At 44.4% G+C, this 19,593-nt stretch overlaps 2 protein-coding genes across 7 annotated transcripts in view; one reads left to right on the top strand and one right to left on the bottom strand.

Moving 5' to 3' along the window:
• LOC144270937 (uncharacterized) overlaps window positions 1-4,519 on the bottom strand; it is a 76,257-nt gene extending 71,738 nt beyond the window's left edge. For 5 of the 6 annotated variants that reach the window (XM_077827909.1, XM_077827927.1, XM_077827936.1 and 2 more), the window contains exons 1-2: window positions 3,979-4,519; window positions 75-167 (exon numbers count right to left, since the gene is read on the bottom strand). In XM_077827909.1, coding sequence (XP_077684035.1) covers window positions 75-84 — 10 coding nt within the window. In that variant the 5' untranslated portion in view covers window positions 85-167; window positions 3,979-4,519. The remainder of the gene's footprint in view (window positions 1-74; window positions 168-3,978) is intronic. The other variant, XM_077827919.1, reaches the window with a different exon arrangement.
• A 147-nt stretch (window positions 4,520-4,666) lies between these two features.
• On the top strand, window positions 4,667-12,219 carry YARS2 (tyrosyl-tRNA synthetase 2). Its single transcript, XM_077827901.1, has 5 exons — window positions 4,667-5,548; window positions 8,405-8,572; window positions 9,103-9,258; window positions 10,068-10,238; window positions 11,863-12,219. Exons 1-5 carry the CDS (start codon window positions 4,767-4,769, stop codon window positions 12,020-12,022), a joined length of 1,437 nt encoding a protein of 478 aa, XP_077684027.1. The 5' UTR covers window positions 4,667-4,766; the 3' UTR covers window positions 12,023-12,219.
• The last annotated feature ends 7,374 nt before the right edge of the window (window positions 12,220-19,593 follow it).

Genomic DNA, 19,593 nt, shown 5'->3' with positions numbered 1-19,593 from the left:
GTGTAAATATGTTTAACTGGGTACCAGTTTCTTCTACTAATCAGCTCAAAATGTAAGCCAAGAGAAATACAAACCCCGTTCCATGTCTGACTGTAAAAGTCTCTTCCTTTGGAAAATATTTAACAATTTCTTCCTTCCGTCCTTCCTCTTTCTTTCATCTGATATCACTGTGGTAAAGAAAGATTATATCATTATGTCCAGAATCAAAATCATACATATATGAAAAAATATAATTTCATTGTGCTTACAAATGTGTTCTAAAACAGCATAATAAACGCTTTTCCTCCATATGAATGAAAGGTACATGAACAGAAAATTCTGACATGTAATATCACAGCCTCATACTGTTCGCCAGCAAAGTAAACTTTCAAAAAAATAAGAGAATTGAGCCCTTCCTTGTAATTGGATTAATTCAAGTATACTGCATCCAGTGAAGTGGATTGTAGCCCACGAAAGCTTATGCTCAAATAAATTTGTTAGTCTAAGGTGCCACAAGTACTCTGTTCTTTTTGCGGATACAGACTAACACGGCTGCTACTCTGAAAAATAACATCGATGTTTCAACTTCTCACAAAGCAGAAGAAACACATTCAATAAATATTGCACCATCATTTTGGTGTGTCGTCTCCATTTTCTTCTGTGTAATTAACACCGATTTCTACTTTTTTTTTTTTTAACGGAATTGTTAACTATTGGTGACTGAAAGAAACTTTATTTTGTATATTCTAAACACCTAAATAAAAAGCCATTTAATATCAGAGTAAATTTATGCTTTTCTTACCTGTTTCTCTATTACTAAGAGCATTTGCTTCACAGACATTTAAAAGGCTTTTAAAGAGCAGAAGTGAAACTTAAAAACTACTTTCAGTTCATTTGTTTGTCGTGATCACAAACTATTTCCTTATGATGTTGTAATAGGTCAATCCTATTTCATAATGCTGTGTGTACTATGTGAAGGGGCAAGGCCAGATGGCTATCGGAAAGTAGCAAGAAACAGGTATATTAGCCCCAGGCTAAACAAATCCCTGTTACCATAGTAATCAAATGGCAGTTGCTCCAGGTTAATCAAGACACCTGGGGCCAATTAAGATCCTTCCAGAAAACAGCGGAGACAGCTAGGTTGATTGGGACCCTTGAAGCCAATCAGGGCTGGCTGAAACTAGTTAAAAACCTCCCAGTCGGGGTGTCAGGAGCTGGAGGAGGAAGTTGCACTGTTGGTGAGACTGAGCAGTACAAACCATATCAGGCATAAGGAAGGAGGCCCTGAGGTAAGGGTGAAGTGGATCTCAAAGAAGTGGGGAAGCTGCTCTGGGGAAGTAGCTCAGGGAATTGTGTGTCCTGTTTCAAAAAAGTCAGCTATCCTAGCTGATACTATTAGGGTCCCTGGGCTCGAGCCCGGAGTAGAGGGCAGGCCTGGACTCCCCCCTGATTAATCACTGAGACAGGGAGACAGCAGAGACTGTGTGAGGGGAGGATAGCTTCTTCTCACCTCCCTTGCTGGCTTGTGATGAAAATGACTCAGTAGGCTGTGACCCTTGCCCCTAAAAAGAGAAGGGCTACGTGGAGGGTCACAATCAGCCTCTGAGGCTAGCAAAATCTGCCAGGGAATGTGGGACCCACAGAGACAAGGACAGAGCTTTGTCACAACTATTTAAAATACATAGTGTTAATTAAACAAGATTAATTCTCTGAAATAATGGAAGTTGACCAGATTAGTGCAGGGTATGAAGATAAGCCCCAAAAATGCCCTTTGAAATGATGAACCAGAGGGCACTTTATTCTTGTACTCTGCGCATCTCTAGCAAAAAAGTTCTGCCTCCCTCCCCCCCTAATGTTAATTTGTAAGTGACTTGCTCCTCACTTCTGACTATAGAGTGATGAACTGGACAGCAGGGCTGGTGAGTTGTATGGGCCCATGGTGCCCAGGCTTCATCAAATTCAGGGCCTAGCTCCACCAATGTTCAGGGCCAGGGCTCTCCCCCCAGCCCCACCTGCCTCCCCTGGCTGTCCCTGCCAGCCCTCGGCAGTGGGCAGCTGCCCCCTGAAGCTCCCTGCTGCGCTCCCTCGATGGCCGCTGCTACAGTCTGCTACAAGGGAGTGGTGTCGTGGGCAGGCTGAGGCAGCTTGCTGTGCCTGCAGAGGAAGGTGGGGAGGAGGCACATGGCAGCTGTGCCCCCCCCCCACCCCGCTCCCAGCAGGTGACTGAGCCAACTCTGGGGTGGAGGAAGGTTTATCCTGGCTGGACCTCCTGATCAGCAGCCTGGGGGGCTTGGTTGAATGTTGTGCTGGGGAGGGGCCCCCTTCCTGTGGAGACTGCTGGTGGGGAGAGGGCTGGGCGGAGTCCTTCTCTCTGGCCCCCAGCCCTGGGGCAGACTGCCTGCTATACCCTAAACTCCTCATCCCTGGCCCAGTCCCATGCCCCACAGCCCATCCTGCACACAACCCTCCTTCCCAGCCCAGAGCCTGCACCTCTCCCACACCCAAACTCTCTCCAAGATCCTGCACCCCAAACCCCCTCCTGCACCCAAACTCCCTCCCAGCTCTAACCAACATAAGGAAAAAAAGTAAATACTAAAGTTCAGCCTTCAATCAAATTTTCAATCTGATAAGCCCACAGAATGACTTGAGTGGATAGAGTATGTTACCTGATTCAGACCTGCCATAAAGCTTAACACAGAGCATGGCAAAGTTCAGTTCATTAATTCATATAACTGGTAGTGCAGACAAAAAATTATAAATCATTTGCCTTCCCTCAGAAAAGAGATTAAGAATAATTACAGTCTTTAAGTCTGATAAGCATTCCATTCCACATATGTAATATATGAATGAAATTGCTTTTACCAAAAAGGTGCCAAGGCTCAGAAGACATGGAAGCCTCTTTCAAGAACCTTATAGCTACAAATAGAGCATTGTGACTGTGGTATCCATAAGAAAGAATACCTAAGATCCTAATTAAAAGTCTGAATTTTTAAAAGGAACTTTCCAATATGTTATAGTTAATGTCTGAGCTGACAAGTGGTGTAAAAAAAAAAATCAGATACCCGAGTAGAATAAGTGCGAGTCACCTAGCAAGAAGCAAAGAAATAATTCCCATGGGGGGAAAAAAAAAGGAAGAACCATTCCTAAAAGACCTGAGTTCCTGGGCAGAAATGTGGTAGGTGTAGAAAGAACACATGACAGATGAAATAGAGTGAAACCAGTGGAAATGTGCAGGGAATGTAAAGAAAAGGGTACTTGAAGCATGTCTTGCAAGGGAAGTGGGAGCAAAGTGATCAGGAAGATAACCGAAACAGGGATAAGTGAAGCCTATTTCATGGGATTGTGTATCTAAAGATGGCCCACCAACCAGGTTTGGACTGTAGTGAAATCTTATTACACTTTAAATAAATTCAGGAGTAGAGGTGACTCCCTAAAGCTGATCTGATTTCCTATGGAAACTGTATTGCAGTTCCACAGTATTCTACAATGACATACTGGAAAGGATTCACAAGGCATCCCAAGGCCACAAATTACATCTAATTTCATAGAATCTCAGGGTTGGAAGGACTTCAGGAGGTCATCTAGTCCAACCCCCTGCTCAATGCAGGGCCAATCACCAGTTTTTGCCCCAGATCCCTAAATGGCCCCCTCAAGGATTGAACTCACAACCCTGAGTTTAGCAGGCCACTGCTCAAACCACTGAGCTAAATTGCTTTTGCTTTATTTTTGCAGTATAACAAATCATTTGATACATAAAAATTGCAACATTTTTAGCACAGAGTTATTTTATATTAGTACAGTCTTTCCATACTTCCTTTTCAACTCATTGTCACAAATATAACTCTTTAACATGTCGTCATGCCCCAGTACCTCAAATGTATTTTTATGTAGGTAAAGAATTTCACCTGCCACTCAAGGTACCTATAGGGACAGAGTCTGCAACCCCTCTGCCCTTTTCTAGACGCCAATTTAAAGTTAGGCACACGCATAAGCACTTACCTAATCACGTCAAGGAAGTCACTCACGAACTTAAAAATAAGCACGTGCTTTGCTGAACCAGAAGCATGCCATTTTGGTTAGGTATGGCCCAGTGGCGGGAGGGGGGACCCTAGTTTCTCTTTTTCTAGCTGGAGCAGAGTCTCTCTCACCTTTGGCAGGTTCAGCCAGCACTTTTGTTCCCCAGTAACAGCAGCCAACCACTTTGTCCGGTATGTCTAACCACTTTCATCAAATCAGATTGTGGTGTCATTGAATCCAAATATTAACAAAAACACACATTTTAAGAAAAAGGAAAGCGTTTAAAACGCCAGTAATTTTAACGTATGTAACTAACAACACGTGGGGCTGGAAAAATGAAACTGGCCAGGGAGCGAGTCCTGAGAAGAGGAGCCCTTGGGGCGGGCCTGACGAACAGCGGGCTCGAGGGGATCACGGCGGGGGGCTTTGCAAATCCGAGCTGGCGCACAGGGTCGTTCTCTGACAACGGGATTTTTTTCTTGATCACGCGCAGCGTGCGCCCGCCACTTTCCCCGCTTGGGGCTGTAAAAAAAAAAAAAAAAAAGGCGGAAGCCGGCCCCGGAGGGGGGGGCGGTGCTAGGAGCCGCGGAACACGGGGTGGGGCGGAGGCGGGGCTGCTGTACCCAGCTCTTACGCAGGGCCCAGGAGAGGGCGGGGCCCCGGGAGCCCGGCCCCGCGGCCGTGCCCGCTCCGGCGACAATCGGGGAGGAGCCCCCCTTCCGTCAGCCTCTTCGCCCCCAGCGTCCCGCGCACCGCCCTCGCCAGCCAAGATGGCGGCGCCCACGCTGCGGCGAGTGGGGGGCCGCCGGGCCGCGGGTCTCTGCGGGCTCCTCTCCCGGCGGATCCATCACCAGCCGCAGCGGGCTCCGGCCGCCAAGAGGCTGCTGGCGGCGCAGTGCGAGCGGGGCCTGTTCCAGGAGGTGTTCCCGGCGCAGGGCGCGGAGGAAGGGCTGCCCGCCCTGCTGGAGCCGGGCCGGCCCCCGCAGGCCGTTTACTGCGGCTTCGACGCCACGGCCGACTCGCTGCACGTCGGCCACCTGCTGACCGTCATGGGCCTGCTGCACTTTCAGCGCGCGGGGCACAACGTCATCGCCTTGGTAGGCGGGGCCACCGCCCGCCTGGGCGACCCCAGCGGCCGCACCAAGGAGCGCGAGCCGCTGTCGGAGGAGCTGGCGCGGGCGCACGCGCTGGGCCTGCGCGAGGGGCTGCGGAGGCTCTTCGAGAACCACCGCCTGCTGTTCTGGCCCGCGGCGGGCGGCGCGCGGTTGGGCGAGGTGATGCTGCAGGACAACGCGTGGTGGCTGGGGCGCGAGCCGGTGGTGGGCTTCCTGTGCGGGGTCGGGCGGCGCCTGCGCATGGGCACCCTGCTCAGCAGGCAGAGCTGCCAGGCTCGGCTCCGCAGCGCCGAGGGCATGAGCCTGGCCGAGTTCCTCTACCCGGCCCTGCAGGCCTACGACTTCCTGCACCTGCACCGACACCACGGCTGTCGCATCCAGCTCGGGGGAGCCGACCAGATGGGCAACATCATGTCCGGATATGAGCTCGTCACCAAGTACGGGCGGCGGGACAAGGGGGGTGACTGGGCTGCACCAGCGGGCTCCGCCTTCATCTCTCATAGGGATGGGCAGCCCCTGAGCGATGAGGGGGGCTGGCCTGCCACCGGCCGCGCCAGCATGGTCACATGTTTCATCTCATCAGGATTGGCAACCTCTGAGGTGCCAACGTGAGCTGCCCCACTGTGGCCACCAGCTTCATCGCTCACAGGGATGGCAACCTGAGAGACGATAGGCCAGCCTGCCAGGTGCCATCATGGGCTACGCTAGTATGTCCAACCACTTCATCTCATTGGGCTCGACAGCCCTTGATAGGTGCCAGCACAAGCTGCATCACCGTGGCCTCCCACTTCATTTCTCTCAGAGACGGGCAGCCTCAGAGAGACCACGTGTCCCAGATTGCCCTGGGCTGCAGAAGCATAGCTGACTGCTTCCTCTCATAGGGCTGGGCACTGGAAGCCCCTGAGAGATGATGGGTCCCAGCCTGCTAGGTGCCATCTTGTGCCGAGTGGCCTGTGGCACCTAGCAGGCTGGGACCTGTCATCTAAAAGTGAGGAGGTGGCTATCTCAAGCTCAAGCCTGTTGCTTCACACATGCTAATCCACAGGTGTGACAGTGATGAGGGTGATATTAAAATACTGGAGGGGTCAAGCTTTTTCCCTTATTGTTTCTTCAAGTAATGCAAGAAACTCAGGATGGCCAGGCTCAAGTATTCAAAAATAATGAGTCAGACCTCAAATAGTTAATATTGGCTTAAATTATTAAAGAAAAAAAGACAGTGGGTGTTTGTCTTTAGGGACACACGGATCACACTTTCAAGCTTTTCCTTGTAACCATGAGGGCTAGAAATTTTTATTTTTTAAATGAAAGCCGAGAGTCTCACACTTATTTGGTTCCAGCATCTGGGGTGTTAAGTAAACTAGCATATATGAAACTTGATAAAATTGCAAGGATTGGTAATGCTAAAGTGGTCAATATTTTCCAAAATTTCAACAAGTTTTCCACCAAACGAAAAATGATAATTTTTCTTTAACATCTCTAATATATAAGTAGTAACAACTCTTGGGTGCATGGGTGACAATACAACCCTCCATTGTCAGGTTGCCTGAGATATAGAGACTTTGAGGGAGCAGCATTGAAATGCTGCTCAGACTTTTTTTTTTTTAAAGTCACAATCTATAATAATGACAGGTTTCAGAGTAACAGCCGTGTTAGTCTGTATTCGCAAAAAGAAAAGGAGTACTTGTGGCACCTTAGAGACTAACCAATTTATTTGAGCATAAGCTTTCGTGAGCTACAGCTCACTTCATCGGATGCATACTGTGGAAAATGCAGTTGTTTTTATACACACAAATCATGAAAAAATGGGTGTTTATCACTACAAAAGGTTTTCTCTCCCCCCTACCCCAACTGCCACGGCAGCCTTTATTTCCATTTCAACTACCAAGACACCCGAGTGGGGTGGGGGGAGAGAAAACCTTTTGTAGTGATAAACACCCATTTTTTCATGATTTGTGTGTATAAAAACAAACATCCTCTGCATTTTCCACAAGTATGCATCCGAAGAAGTGAGCTATAGCTCACGAAAGCTTATGCTCAAATAAATTGGTTAGTCTCTAATCTATAATAAAAGACCAGGAGGCATTTAACGTTCAGTATTGCAATCTTTATCATGGCAACAACTAGCCTGTTAAGAACAGAAGAGGCCTCTAAACATCTCTGACTGTCTCCAAGATATAAGACTGTTTGTGAGATTTATAGCAGCATGCCCTGCAATAGATAAGTGAAAGTAGAGGAGAAAAGGCAGCTGAAAAATGCTTTTAAGGAACAACTGCAAATACCAATGGTGGTGGAGTGTTGCTGCTGTACTAATAAGTGAAATGCAAACAGACTGCTTGGTCTAGCCTGTCTTGGTAGTTGAAATGGAAATAAAGGCTGCTATGGCACTTCTCAAAAAGCTAGACAACATTCAAAGTTATTGTACAAGTTACGTTGAACATAGAAGAACATCTACAATACGCTATAGTAGAGGGGTGGTCAACCTGTGGCTCTGGAACCGCATGCAGATGTTCAGGAGTTAATGTGCGGCTCCTTGCAAAGGCACTGACTCCGGGGCTGGAGCCTATATATGCTAAGCCTATATATGCTAACTCTATATATGATAACTTTCCAATGTGCCGGGGGGTGCTCAGTGCTCAACCCCCTACCCCCGAGCCTGGCATGCCCTCGCTGTCTCCCCACCAGAGCCTCCTGCGCACCACGTAACACGTAACAGCTGATTGCAGCGGGTGGGAGGCATGGGGAAGGAGGGACGGAGAGGCACTGGGAGCAGGGTGGGGGGCTGCTGACGTATTACTGTGGCTCTTTGGCAATGTATCTTGGTAAATTCTGGCTCCTTCTCAGGCTCAGGTTGGCCACCCCTGCTATAGTACATCAAAATTGACATTCAGTGCATCTTAATGTAGTATTCTGAACCAAATGCTTCAGAAGAACCTGCCAAATTCCCTGTTATGGAATAACCTGCCAACAGAGAAAGTTTCTTCCTTACCTCTTATTAGCTGCTAGTTGTCTTATACCCTGAAGCTTGAGGCTTATATATATCACTTCTAATTTTTTAAAAACCTAAGTGGATAGTCTCATTATTACATATAAAACTATAGCTTATATTGTCGCCTCAAACATTTAGTGGCAGTGAGTTCACAAGACAGATTTTTTTAAAAATGTACTTTAGTATAATCTAATTACTTTGTGAAAGGCTTAGAAGCAGCTCAAAAGGACCAGTAGTTCCAAGTACAAATTACATTTAAGCTTACCAAGCAATATGATTTTAATGCATTGTGATTCTTTCCCCACAGAGTGACGGGAGAAGATGTGTTTGGAATCACCGTGCCTCTTATTACCAGTACCACTGGAGATAAATTGGGAAAGTCTGCTGGTAATGCAGTTTGGCTAAACAGAGATAGGACCTCTCCATTTGAGCTGTATCAGTTTTTTGTTAGACAGCCAGATAGCACTGTTGAAAGGCAAGTAGTTCTTCTTAAACCTCACTTCTCACAAAATTTGCTCCAGAGAACGCTATATAACAGCAGCACTGAAAATGTGCCTATGTTTTATACAGATAGATACAGTATGAGATCATGCAGTAAGATGGATTTCCACTATCATCATGCAAGTTACTCTTTTGAAAATGTCTTTATTGATTAAATAACGTACATCAGATTAATAAATGTACATGACATTAGCACTTCCTTTATTCACACATACTGGTAGATGCATCACAAGTTAGCATCAGAAAAGTGGACCATTGAGTTTTAAGTGGCTTGGGGACACCACCATGAAAGTGTATGAGTATGCACTTGAGGAAATAATCTAGAAAACATATGGTTTGTCCTAACTTTGCAAACAGAAATAAAGGTCTGAAAAAGTAGAATATCTACAATCTGGATTAATTAAAATAATTTTAACACAGGGAATTAAGTTTGCATGGCAGATAGAAAGGAAATCTAATATACTGACCAATGTAGAGATGAAAGAATTCCCTCCCTGCCCTTAGGTACCTGAAACTCTTCACTTTCCTTCCTCTTCCGGAGATTGAGCATATGATGGAAATGCATGCTAAAGAACCTGAAAAGTGGGGACCCCAAAAACGACTTGCTGCAGAAGTAACTAAGCTTGTTCATGGAAAAGAAGGTCTGGAATCTGCTAAAAGGTAAAGTTTTACTAATTTGTCTGTCCAGTTACGGGCTTATTTAGGATAAGTGCTCTTCATGACCAGAGGGAGGCACTGTGTGGATCGTTCATGAATAGGGCTCTGGGACTTCAGCAGCGGCCAGTGGCTGACCCCAGGGCCACCCAAGCAGCTGGCCCTGGGGACAGTCACACTGGCCGCTGCTAGAGCGGCTCTGCAGCCAGCCACTGCTGGAGCGGCCCGGGAGCTGCACCGGCCACTGCTCTGGCGGCCCCAGGCAGCTGGCCCCAGGGACTGCCTAAGCAGTGGCTGTTGTGGCTGGACCTGGGGGCAGCAGGGGCTGTCACAGCTCAGTGACTCCCACCAGCAGTCCCCAGGCATCTGTAGCGGCGGCTGGCCCCCCAGGATGCTTCCCCACTCCCCTTCCCCCCCTACCCCCGGCAGCTGGTGCTGTGGGCCCTCCAGACTCACCCCCACCTTCCCAAGATTCAGTCAGGGTATTTATGGTACAGGCTGTGACTTTTTTTGTTTCTTGCCCATGACCTATGACTTTAGTAAAAGTACCAGTGATTAAATCGTAGCCTTATTCATGAACGGTTGAGTGGGGGAGGGGAGGACAACAAAATGGAGAAAGGCATATGTTATGTAATTCTGCAGATACTGTTACCCTTGAGTTGCATTGACAAGGTTTGAAGGGTTTCAGTTCACTTGAGGGGGGGTGGGGGGGCATGGGTAGGAAGGTAGGCTACTATGGTAAAAAGATGTGTGGGGAGAAAATTTTAATTAAGAAAACAGGAGAACCCTAATTTAGTTAACCACAATTTTTTTAGATGTACGAAAGCACTGTATTACAGCAATGTGGAGGCACTGGAGGCTATGTCTGACCAAGAATTACAGGAACTTTTCAGAGAAGCTCCATTTGCTGAATTGATGCTTGAACCTGGAATGAGTGTACTTGACCTGTGTCACAAAGCCAATGCCATTCCAGATGGACCTAGTGGGTATGTTCCACTTGTTTGTTATATGGGCTGCAGTTGTACACTTGCAGACCTTCTGTTAGAAATGAATTTCTGGTTTGTTCAGTCCTCAGTTATATCAAAACGCCTAGTAGTCATCCATCTGAGAAATCAATTAGTGAGGTGTTGATACTACAGACTGAGGTGGGAGAAAAGCAGAGGTGTAAAAGTTGTACAACATACTACTGTCACTTTAACTTATAAATTAATCTAAAGTAATTTGATAGGTCTGAACTGTGCTGCTAAAATACCTTCACACTATTGATCTGAGTTGTAGAATGTTCCTATCTGCTAAATTTCATTAAATGACTAAGTCTGGTATGGTTTTACTGTGCACCAGAACATACAAAGTTCTCTAGAGTTCTAAAGGAATGATGCATGAATTCCAAATGCACTAAGAAGTGAAAAAGAGTCATCAAGAGAATTGATTTGCTAGAGCAAAATATTGAAATAAGTGAATTTATTGCTGGTGCAATGCACCAGATTAAGAGCCATGAATGATGAAGGGCACATAAGAATGGCTATCCTGGATCAAACCAATGGTCCATCTAGCACAGTATCCTGTTTTCTGACAGTGACCAATGCCAGGTGCTTCAGAGGGAATGAACAGAACTGGTATAGAGTCAGCTTCTAAACAGAGGCCAGACAGAGGAACACCATCCCTGCCCATCCTAGCTAATAGTTATTGACGGACCTATTCTCCATGAACTTACCTCGTTCTTTTTTGAACCCTGTTACAGTCTTGGCCTTCCCAACATCCTCTGGCAAAGAGTTTCATAGGTTGACTGTGTTGTATGAAGAAATACTTCCATTTTTTTGTTTTAAACGTGCTGCCTATTAATTTCATTTGGGGATACCTAGTTCTTGTGTAGCACTTCCTTATTTAGTTTCTCCATACCAGTCATGATTTTATAGACCTCTCATATTTCCCCTTAGTCGTCTCTTTTCCAAGCTGAAAAGTCCCAGTCTTATTAATCTCCTCTCATATGGAAGCTGTTCCATACCCCTAACGATTTTTGTTGCCCTTTTCTGTACCTTTTTCAATTGCAATATATCATTTTGAGATGAGGCAACCAGATCTGCATGCAGTATTCAAATGTGGGCATACCATAGGTTTATATACAGGCAATATGATACTTTCTTACTATCTATCCCTTTCCTAATGATCCCCAACATCCTATTAGCTTTTTTGACTACCACTGCATATTGGATGGATGTTTGCAGAGAACTATCCACAATGATTCAGAGATCTTCCCTGAGTGGTAATAGCTAATTTAGACCCCATCATTTTATCTGTAGAGTTGTATATGTATGTAAAGACAGCAGTAGAGTCAGTTTCTTCCTTTACCTCATCTCTCAACAAAAGCATATTGCCAGAGGTGGGGATTGGTGCATCCTTTAGGAACATGACTGATACCAGTCAGTGTTGACCTGAAATGAACTTGAATAAGTGACCTAGAGGCAAATGGTTTCATATTCCATTATGAACTACCCAAGTTGTCCAGTCTCCTGCACCAACATTAATACAGTAATTTTTTTTCTAAACTGAATGTTTGAGAGTTAGCAACAATCAATCAGTTTCATCTTGTAATTACTGTTTTATTTCAAGGTACCGGAAGATTACAGATGGTGGAGTCTCTATAAACTACATTCAAGTAACTAATCCTGAAACTGTTCTTGTCATTGGGCAGCATATCCTCAAGAATGGAGTGTCACTACTTAGGATTGGAAAGAAAAACTTCTACATTATAAAATGGTTGCAGTTGTGACAAAAGGAAATACCAAATTAAAACAACATACTGTCACACTAGATTTCCCAAAGCCTCTGTTTTACCTTGTCTTTTCTATATTGTGCATATTGCACTTCTCACAAGAACAGCACAACAGGAGAGTAGTTTGTCTCGTTCTTCTCACAATGTGAGATTCTACCTACTACACATGGTTCAAATAAAAGCAGCTAAATTTATGAAGATGAATAACTTTGTATTTGTTTTAATTTTGACTGTTAATAAACGGGAGAGGTTTGCTACATACTATGAGTCATGGAGTGAAGAATACAGTAAAGAAACTCGGAGCAAAATATTCCATCTATTCTACCCCAGGATTCCTTTGGGGATAGAGCAGTCATCATTCACAGAACCAGTTCCCCAAAACAGAATTCTCAGTGTAATAAATATGTCCCAGAAGGCAGTCTACTCATTTGCTGTCAGGGTTATGAAAAACTCATTTATTCCCTGCCCCACCTTATCCCCTCCAGAAAAGCTGTGTTTTGTGTTCTAGTTTGAGACTTTAATGTTTTTGAATAGTAACAGAATTTGAAAGTTTAAACATGGCTCTCATTTCAACCAGTGCAAATCAACTTTTATCCAAAAAGGTGAGCTGTGAAGAGATGAAGGTAGCTGTTCAGCCCATCAGGAAACATTAAATTACAGAAATGTTTAGAAGCCTGAACTCATGGAGTATTTGGTGATTGGAGAGAAGAGGTGTGGGTAAAGGATAGAATGAAATATCTGATGTTGGATTCGCTTAGATGTAGTTTGTCTTTACCACCTGCAACTTCTACCCGATTGCATAGGAGTTATCCCACTGGAGAAATTACAGCGGTTCCTACTGCTTCTTTCCTGGAACAGTTGTAAAGAGGATATGTATAAGAATGTAAAAATACCAATTTATGAAGATAGCTGATCTCAGGGGCAGCCAGAAGCCATGTATGTAATAGTGGATGTGTTCCTTCCACAACCTGGATCCCAAGATGCTGATGAATACCAATGGAGGCTCTTGTGCGTGACCTAGGAACATGATCAAGGAATGAGAAATTCTAGCCCATCAACCTATTGGAAGTGAGAGCCACCAGAGTCCTCTTGCAGAATGAGCAATCCTTGGCCAAGCTGACTTCACCCTGAGAGAGCAGTCTATGTAAATTGGCAGGGCAAAACAAGCTCAAGCTTGAAGACAATAGAGCTCTTTTCCTGGGCAGATCTGGTTTTCATCAGGCAAGTTACATAAGAGATGCAACATAAAAGCAGACTGGCTGAGCCTCACTTAAAATGTAAGCTGCCTGAAGCAGGGACCATCTCTGTGTATGTACTGTCTATTATAGTACCTGAGCCTCTAGATATTGTTGCAATGCAAATAAGCAAGCTGTCCAGACATGTTTTCCACAGGAGCAGTGGCATTGTGGACCCCATAAATTGGCCTCTTTGGATACAGACAACACACAAAAGCAACACTTCTGCACAAAAGAAGCAGCCCAGCTATCCCACATGACAGATCCCATAAGCAAACGCATGTGCCTTCCCTCCAGTTCACTTACCAGTAATGTTGATAAGAAAAAGGGAGGAGGTAATTAGACCCTGTAGTGCAAAGACCCAGAACTCTAGGACCATGAAATACTTTTCATTCCCATACTCCAGCCTCTTTCCACTGAGTTTGTGTCGCCTACGTCAGCAAGGGAGAGCCATTGGCATAGGCTTGGCTACACTGCCTAGGGAATTAAAATGATTTTAACACAGGGAATTAAGTTTGCATGGCAGATCGAAAGGAACTTCGAGGCACTAGAGTTCTGCAGCAGGACTGGGATCCCGTGGCTGCTGTCGTACCGCTGCCTTATGAGAAGGCGCAGGTAAAGTGTACTGTGTCGTCAGCAGTTTGTCATAAATAAAATGTTAGCAACGTAAAGTAAGGTTTTTTTGTTTTTTAAATAAAAGTTTTAGTACTTAGACATCACATTTATCCCTCATTGCAATTTATTATATTAAAGTATTTTTTACATGGTTTAGGCAAGATTTTTTGTTTTAATTCTAATTATATTAACTTTTTTTTTTTTAATAGTATGGGGGAAATCTGTCTCCTGGGATTTGGGGAGCTAATGTTTTTGCGGGTGGGAGTGGGCTAAAAATGCAAGAAACAATGCAGGAGCAGAAGGGGGATTTAAAAAATAGTCCCATGCAGGGCTTTTTCTAGACACTGAAGCCAACTTCAAGCTTCCCCCTACCCTGGCACATAACAATTAGAGTTGAACAACATAGCAGTAACCAAGATTCATATAGCTAGGCTGTGTGGAGAACAACAAAACCTTGAAAGTAATTATGGTGAAGTTTCTTCTGAGTAGTTTTGAATGTGATCCATGATTGACAAAACTTGTTGAAAGGTTTTTGCTGTATTCTCAAGACTAGCTCCTCTCTTCCTACAGTGTGCTGCAGATGGCGTAGCTTAACATCTTCTTTCCCACCAAACACATTGTCAGATTCAGCAGTTCATCTCCTAGAGTAGCAGCTATTGCATTGTTTTCTAGAAGGTCCAAAAACCCAGCCCATGATTTCAGTTCCCCATTCCATAGTTATAAACTGGACTCTTGTCTTCCAGAACCTATGCTACCATGGAAAAGTATAGGAAGCATGTATGGTAATCTAATTTGTTCGCACTAATAGGGAAAGCTTGAGTGTAAGAAGCAAACTGTAACAGGATAAGAGACAAAAAGTCAGTCATCTACTTGCAGCAAAGAATAGTTGTAGCAAAAATAGTGAATTCTGTGGTATTCTGAGTCCAAACAGGCAAAGAGAAGATGGGTTTCTGCTAATATGGAGCTCTCAAAGAGCATGGTACATATCGCAAGCAGCCTGGATGCAGTGATACAGAGACCCTCTTATAGCCCTACTCTACCTGAACCTGATAATTAGTAGACAACTTCTAACCCAGATAGTGTACATCATGATGTTCTAGCATCTCACAGGTCATCCACCTGCATTATCTATATAAAAATCTGAACTCAGTTATTTATTATCGTACCACCTAGGAGCCCCAGACATGTTCCAAGGCTCCATTGTGGTAGATGTTCTATAAACATGGAACAAAAAAGTTTTCCAATTTTCCCATGTGTATTACATAAATCAATAATGCTAGGAAAGCAGACATTCTAGTTCTATTTTCTTTAGGATAGTCTGGACTTTAGCATTAAAGTCCATGCCATCATTTCAGATTTCAACATTATAAATCACTAATTGCCTGCTCCCTACCTGTGAGGTTCCTGGAGCAGTCCTAGCCAAATCTTTCCCACACTTAAGATTTGCCCTTGATACTACAAAGTACTCCACAGCTCACCCCATGGAGTCGATGCAAGTTTGTTTTTCTTCAACTCTGTCAGTTAACGTTTGCTTGCGTAGTAAGCATAACAGCAAGGAGAGTCTGAGACCTTTACCCTACTGCATATTGCATGAGACAAAAGTTGTGCTTTGCACTCAAGAATCATTCCTACACAAAATCAACACATCTCTTCACGCCTCAAAATGGGAGTCATACTACTGTCATTTTGCCACATCAGAAAGCAAATAGCACCAGACTTGAGGGCAATGAAGAACTCTAAAATAGACCAATTCAGGAAATCACCTTCACTGTTTCCTTCATCTAAATTCTCATTGATTGGTTTGGCATGCATTGGTGGAAAAGTCAGAATGTAATATAATGGAAATCTAATTTCCTTTCTGGGACTCATCTCATCCTGACTATATTCTTCTTAGCTCAAAATTTGGTTAATTGATCTATGTGTATAATTCATAGTTAGATAAATTTTTAAAAAATGAAATTGTTCTACTAATTCAGTGTTTAATATAGCTTTAGAAATACTCTTTGAAAGGGCAGAAGCAACAGTAAACACGGGGCGGGGGGGAGGCAGGTTTTTTAGTTTGTACAGTGCCTAGGATTATAGGGCCATGGTATGGCTGGTCTCTAGCTGCTACCACATTATAAATATTAATATAAGAATGATGGCTGCCATCCCAGGTTGGAACTACCTTCAGTACCTGCACAGAGGAAGCACAAATAGTCGAGATAGGGGAACAGGTCAGTCCTCAAAATCAGGTAACAAGAAGTTTGTACTTGGTATAGCTACAGAAAAAAGAGATTGCAGGTTTGAATAATTCCTTCAATTTTGTGGGAGAGACTGTGTCTTCTGGTGGCTGGGGCAGGTTCCTTAGTGTTCCTTTGTCTAGTACTAGAGAGTGATGATGTTTGCTGAGCCTTCCATTACCTGTTTCCCTCTAATTTTTCTCTAGACTTTAATACAGTTGAACTCACTTGCGCCTATAGTAAGAGCCATAATTAAAAAAAAAGTTCTCTTACCCTAACCCCTATATTCAATATAGGTTTTTATAACACTCAGTGCCATTGTCTCTGAGCTCTCTGTCACGGGTTTGTTCTCTCATTGTCTTCTCAGAGGGCAACGTGCGTGTAGAATAGTGGTTGAGTTTAGTAGTGGATGTCTTTTTATATATAAAATGTACCTGTTGTGTGTTTATATTCAAAAAGGCACAGTCAAAGAAATGCACCTTGCACTTGGAGTGGAAAGTGACATTTGTTCCTGGGCAAGTTCATTCTGCAGTCTCACACCACCCCCAGAGAAAGCTGTCTCTTGCACAGATGAGCTTTACTCTTATTACACAAAGTTCCATTGTGCCATAGTTGTAGACCACGCTCTTCCTCCTGGAGCTTTAGATATGTCCTGGCCCAGGTCATGGAATACTTTGCAGATAAGGACTGAGACTTTGAACTTGATTTGAGATTCTATGGGAAACCATCATAGGGAGCATAGGACATCTTTGATGTGTTCCTGGAAGCCTGTATTGCTGACGAGACATGCTACAAGGTTTGTGTACTAGTTAGAGTTTCCTAAATGTTGAAGGCTTTATGCCCAAGTATATTGCATTCCTGTAATTCAGTCAAGAGGTGTCAAAGGTACTAATAACTGAGGTTAGGTCTTCAGCTGCCAAGATGGGACAATTTTCTAGCCAAGTGGAGATGGCAGAAAGTGTTACTCGCAGATTCTGCTATGTGAGAGTTCAGCATCAGCAAGGAATCCAGGAGTGCTCCTAGACTGCAGTACTCCTGAACTGACCAATAGTGGGTATAAATCTTCAACCAACAGAGACTGCACAATGGCTATGAGCTCTTGAAAATACTTTCCTCTAACCACCAGCATCACCTTTGTCTTGCTCCGGTTCAGCTTCAGGCAAATGTTCATTATCCACTAGCTGATCTCATCCAAGCACTGGGAGTAATGTAGTGAAATGTGCTGAAAGACACGTAGAGCTGTGTATCATCCACTTGAGTTAGTCTCATCTGACCAGTTCACCTTGTAGTTGCATGTAGATGTTGAAAAGGACTGAACAGAGAATATATCCTTGTAGAACTCCACAAATGGGGTGTAGTGGTAGAAGTGCAGTTACCCATCACTACTTCTTGGGACTGTTCTTCTAGGAAGGATTCAAACAATTTTAGCATATTACTCTGGACCCCTGCCATCTGTCTCAGGCAAGACAGCAGAATCTCATGCTTAACAGTGTTGAATGCTTTAGAGGTCCAGCAAGAAGAAAATGAATGTCTGTCCCATTAACCAGAGATCGTACATCAGTGCCACTAAAGCAGTTTCAGTTCTATGTCCTGGCCTGAATCCAGAATGTGCTGGGTCTAGAATGTTAACTTCAGTTACACAAGCCTGTAGTTTGCCCTTTGCTAGATTTTTTTTTTTTTTTTTTAAATGAGCTTGCTCAGGAATGGGAGGTTTAACATTGGGTGGCAGCTGGCTCGGACTAAAGTATCCAGGGTGGGTTTCTTCAGTGTTGGTTGGATCAGTGAGTGTTTGAAGGAGGAAGAGAAGATTCTCTGAAAAAGGTCTTGACTATTTTGGTCAGGAGTGGCGCCCGCTGTTCACGATTCTTTCACAAGACAGGAAGGACATGGGTTGGATTCACAAGTCTTGGGTTGAGACTCGTTTAGGGTGTCCAGAACTCCTTGATGTGTTACTGTACTGAACTCTGTGAATGCGGGTGGGCTGTTGGTTGGTGGAGGTGAAGCAGATCCTTACTATTTGAGAAGCCTTCCCAAATGTGCATGGTCTTCTCAGCAAAGTATGATGGTAATCTTAGCCTTAGTGAAGAGCTTTGTCATAGTTATTTTTAGTAAAAGTCACGGACATGTCATGGCAATGAACAAAATTCACAGAAGCTGTGACCTGTCCATAACTTTTATTAAAAAAACAACAAAATGGGAAGTGGGAGAATCCAGCACACAAGGCTGCTGCGACTCCATGGTTTCCCCCACCATCGTGGTGGCAGGGAGCTGCAGGGTTCCCCCTGCACCCCAGGTGGCTCGAAACTGCAGGGTGACCATATTTCCCAAAGAGAAAATGGGACACCCCAGCCACTTGCCTGAGCACTCTTCTCCCCCGACACAAGACTGTTGCCTGTCACCAGAACCCTGCAGGGGCCTTCTCAGGAAGGAGTCGCTGGAACCCTCACATGGTCCCTGCATTGGTTTACAGCTCCAGTCCCTCCCCCTGGGACTGAAGCAGGAAGTGTCATAGAGGTCTCTTGAAGTCATGACCTCTGTGACATCAAGCGTCGTTAGAACTGGCAGCTGTTTTGAACAACTACAGCAAATATCCCAAAGCTTAAATCTCTGTATATCCTTTCCCCTGAATCTATCTTTAGGTTTAGGTTAAATATTAGGAAAAACTATTTCACTAGGAGGGTGGTGAAACACTGGAATGGGTTACCTAGGGAGGTGGTGGAATCCCCTTCCTTAGAAGTTTTTAAGGTCAGGCTTGACAAAGCCCTGGCTGGGATGATTTAATTGGGTATGGGTCCTGCTTTTGAGCAGGGGGTTGGACTAGATGACCTCCTGAGGTCCCTTCCAACCCTGATATTCTATGATTCTATGATAAACATAGCCTTACTCTTCACAGTACTTGGTGCTCAGCTCTGATGCACACTGTAGGCATTCAGGACTAATTAAGCAGTTGACCACCCTGATAACTCCTTGGAGTGGGATTTGACAGCCCCAATAAAAGGAGGGTTCTCTTGGCCTGTAATATAGCCTCAATATTTGGAAAAATCATTGATCTTCTGCTTATTTTTAAGCTATCCAAAACATGAAATTCCAACTTAACCTTTACAATTGCTGAAGTGCTCAACTTCGTATAGGTATTGCAATGGAGGAGCAAGAGGAAGTAAGATGATGGCAAAACTATTTGAACATGAAGCACAGATTTGGAAATTCTTAGGTTGGCTTATAAGACTTCAGAATTTAATTCATCCCAACCCTTCCCTCTCAAAGTGACCTGACCTTGGTTGGTAACATCTAGTTACAGTAGTTTGTGATATGAGCTGGTCTCAACCCAGTTTGAAAGTGTTATTATCCACCTTATAAAAGCCACCAGTTAGCACTCGTCTCAACAAATACCAAGGATTTACTAGGCACAGAAACAACAGCCTCTAGAGCTGGTCCCTCTAAATTAAAATGGAGACAGATATTGACAGGTAAACTGCTTTTAATATGGCTGTGTCTA

This window comes from Eretmochelys imbricata, chromosome 1, assembly GCF_965152235.1.
Source record: "Eretmochelys imbricata isolate rEreImb1 chromosome 1, rEreImb1.hap1, whole genome shotgun sequence".
Lineage (NCBI taxonomy): Eukaryota > Metazoa > Chordata > Testudines > Cheloniidae > Eretmochelys > Eretmochelys imbricata.
This window is presented reverse-complemented; position numbering and strand designations above follow the sequence as displayed.

Coding starts and splice junctions, on each gene's coding strand:
- YARS2 (XM_077827901.1), top strand. CDS start 4,767: ATGGCGGCGCCCACGCTGCGGCGAGTGGGGGGCCGCCGGGCCGCGGGT. Junction 8,573..9,102: donor CCAGATAGCACTGTTGAAAG/GCAAGTAGTTCT, acceptor CCCTGCCCTTAG/GTACCTGAAACTCTTCACTT. Junction 9,259..10,067: donor GGTCTGGAATCTGCTAAAAG/GTAAAGTTTTAC, acceptor CAATTTTTTTAG/ATGTACGAAAGCACTGTATT.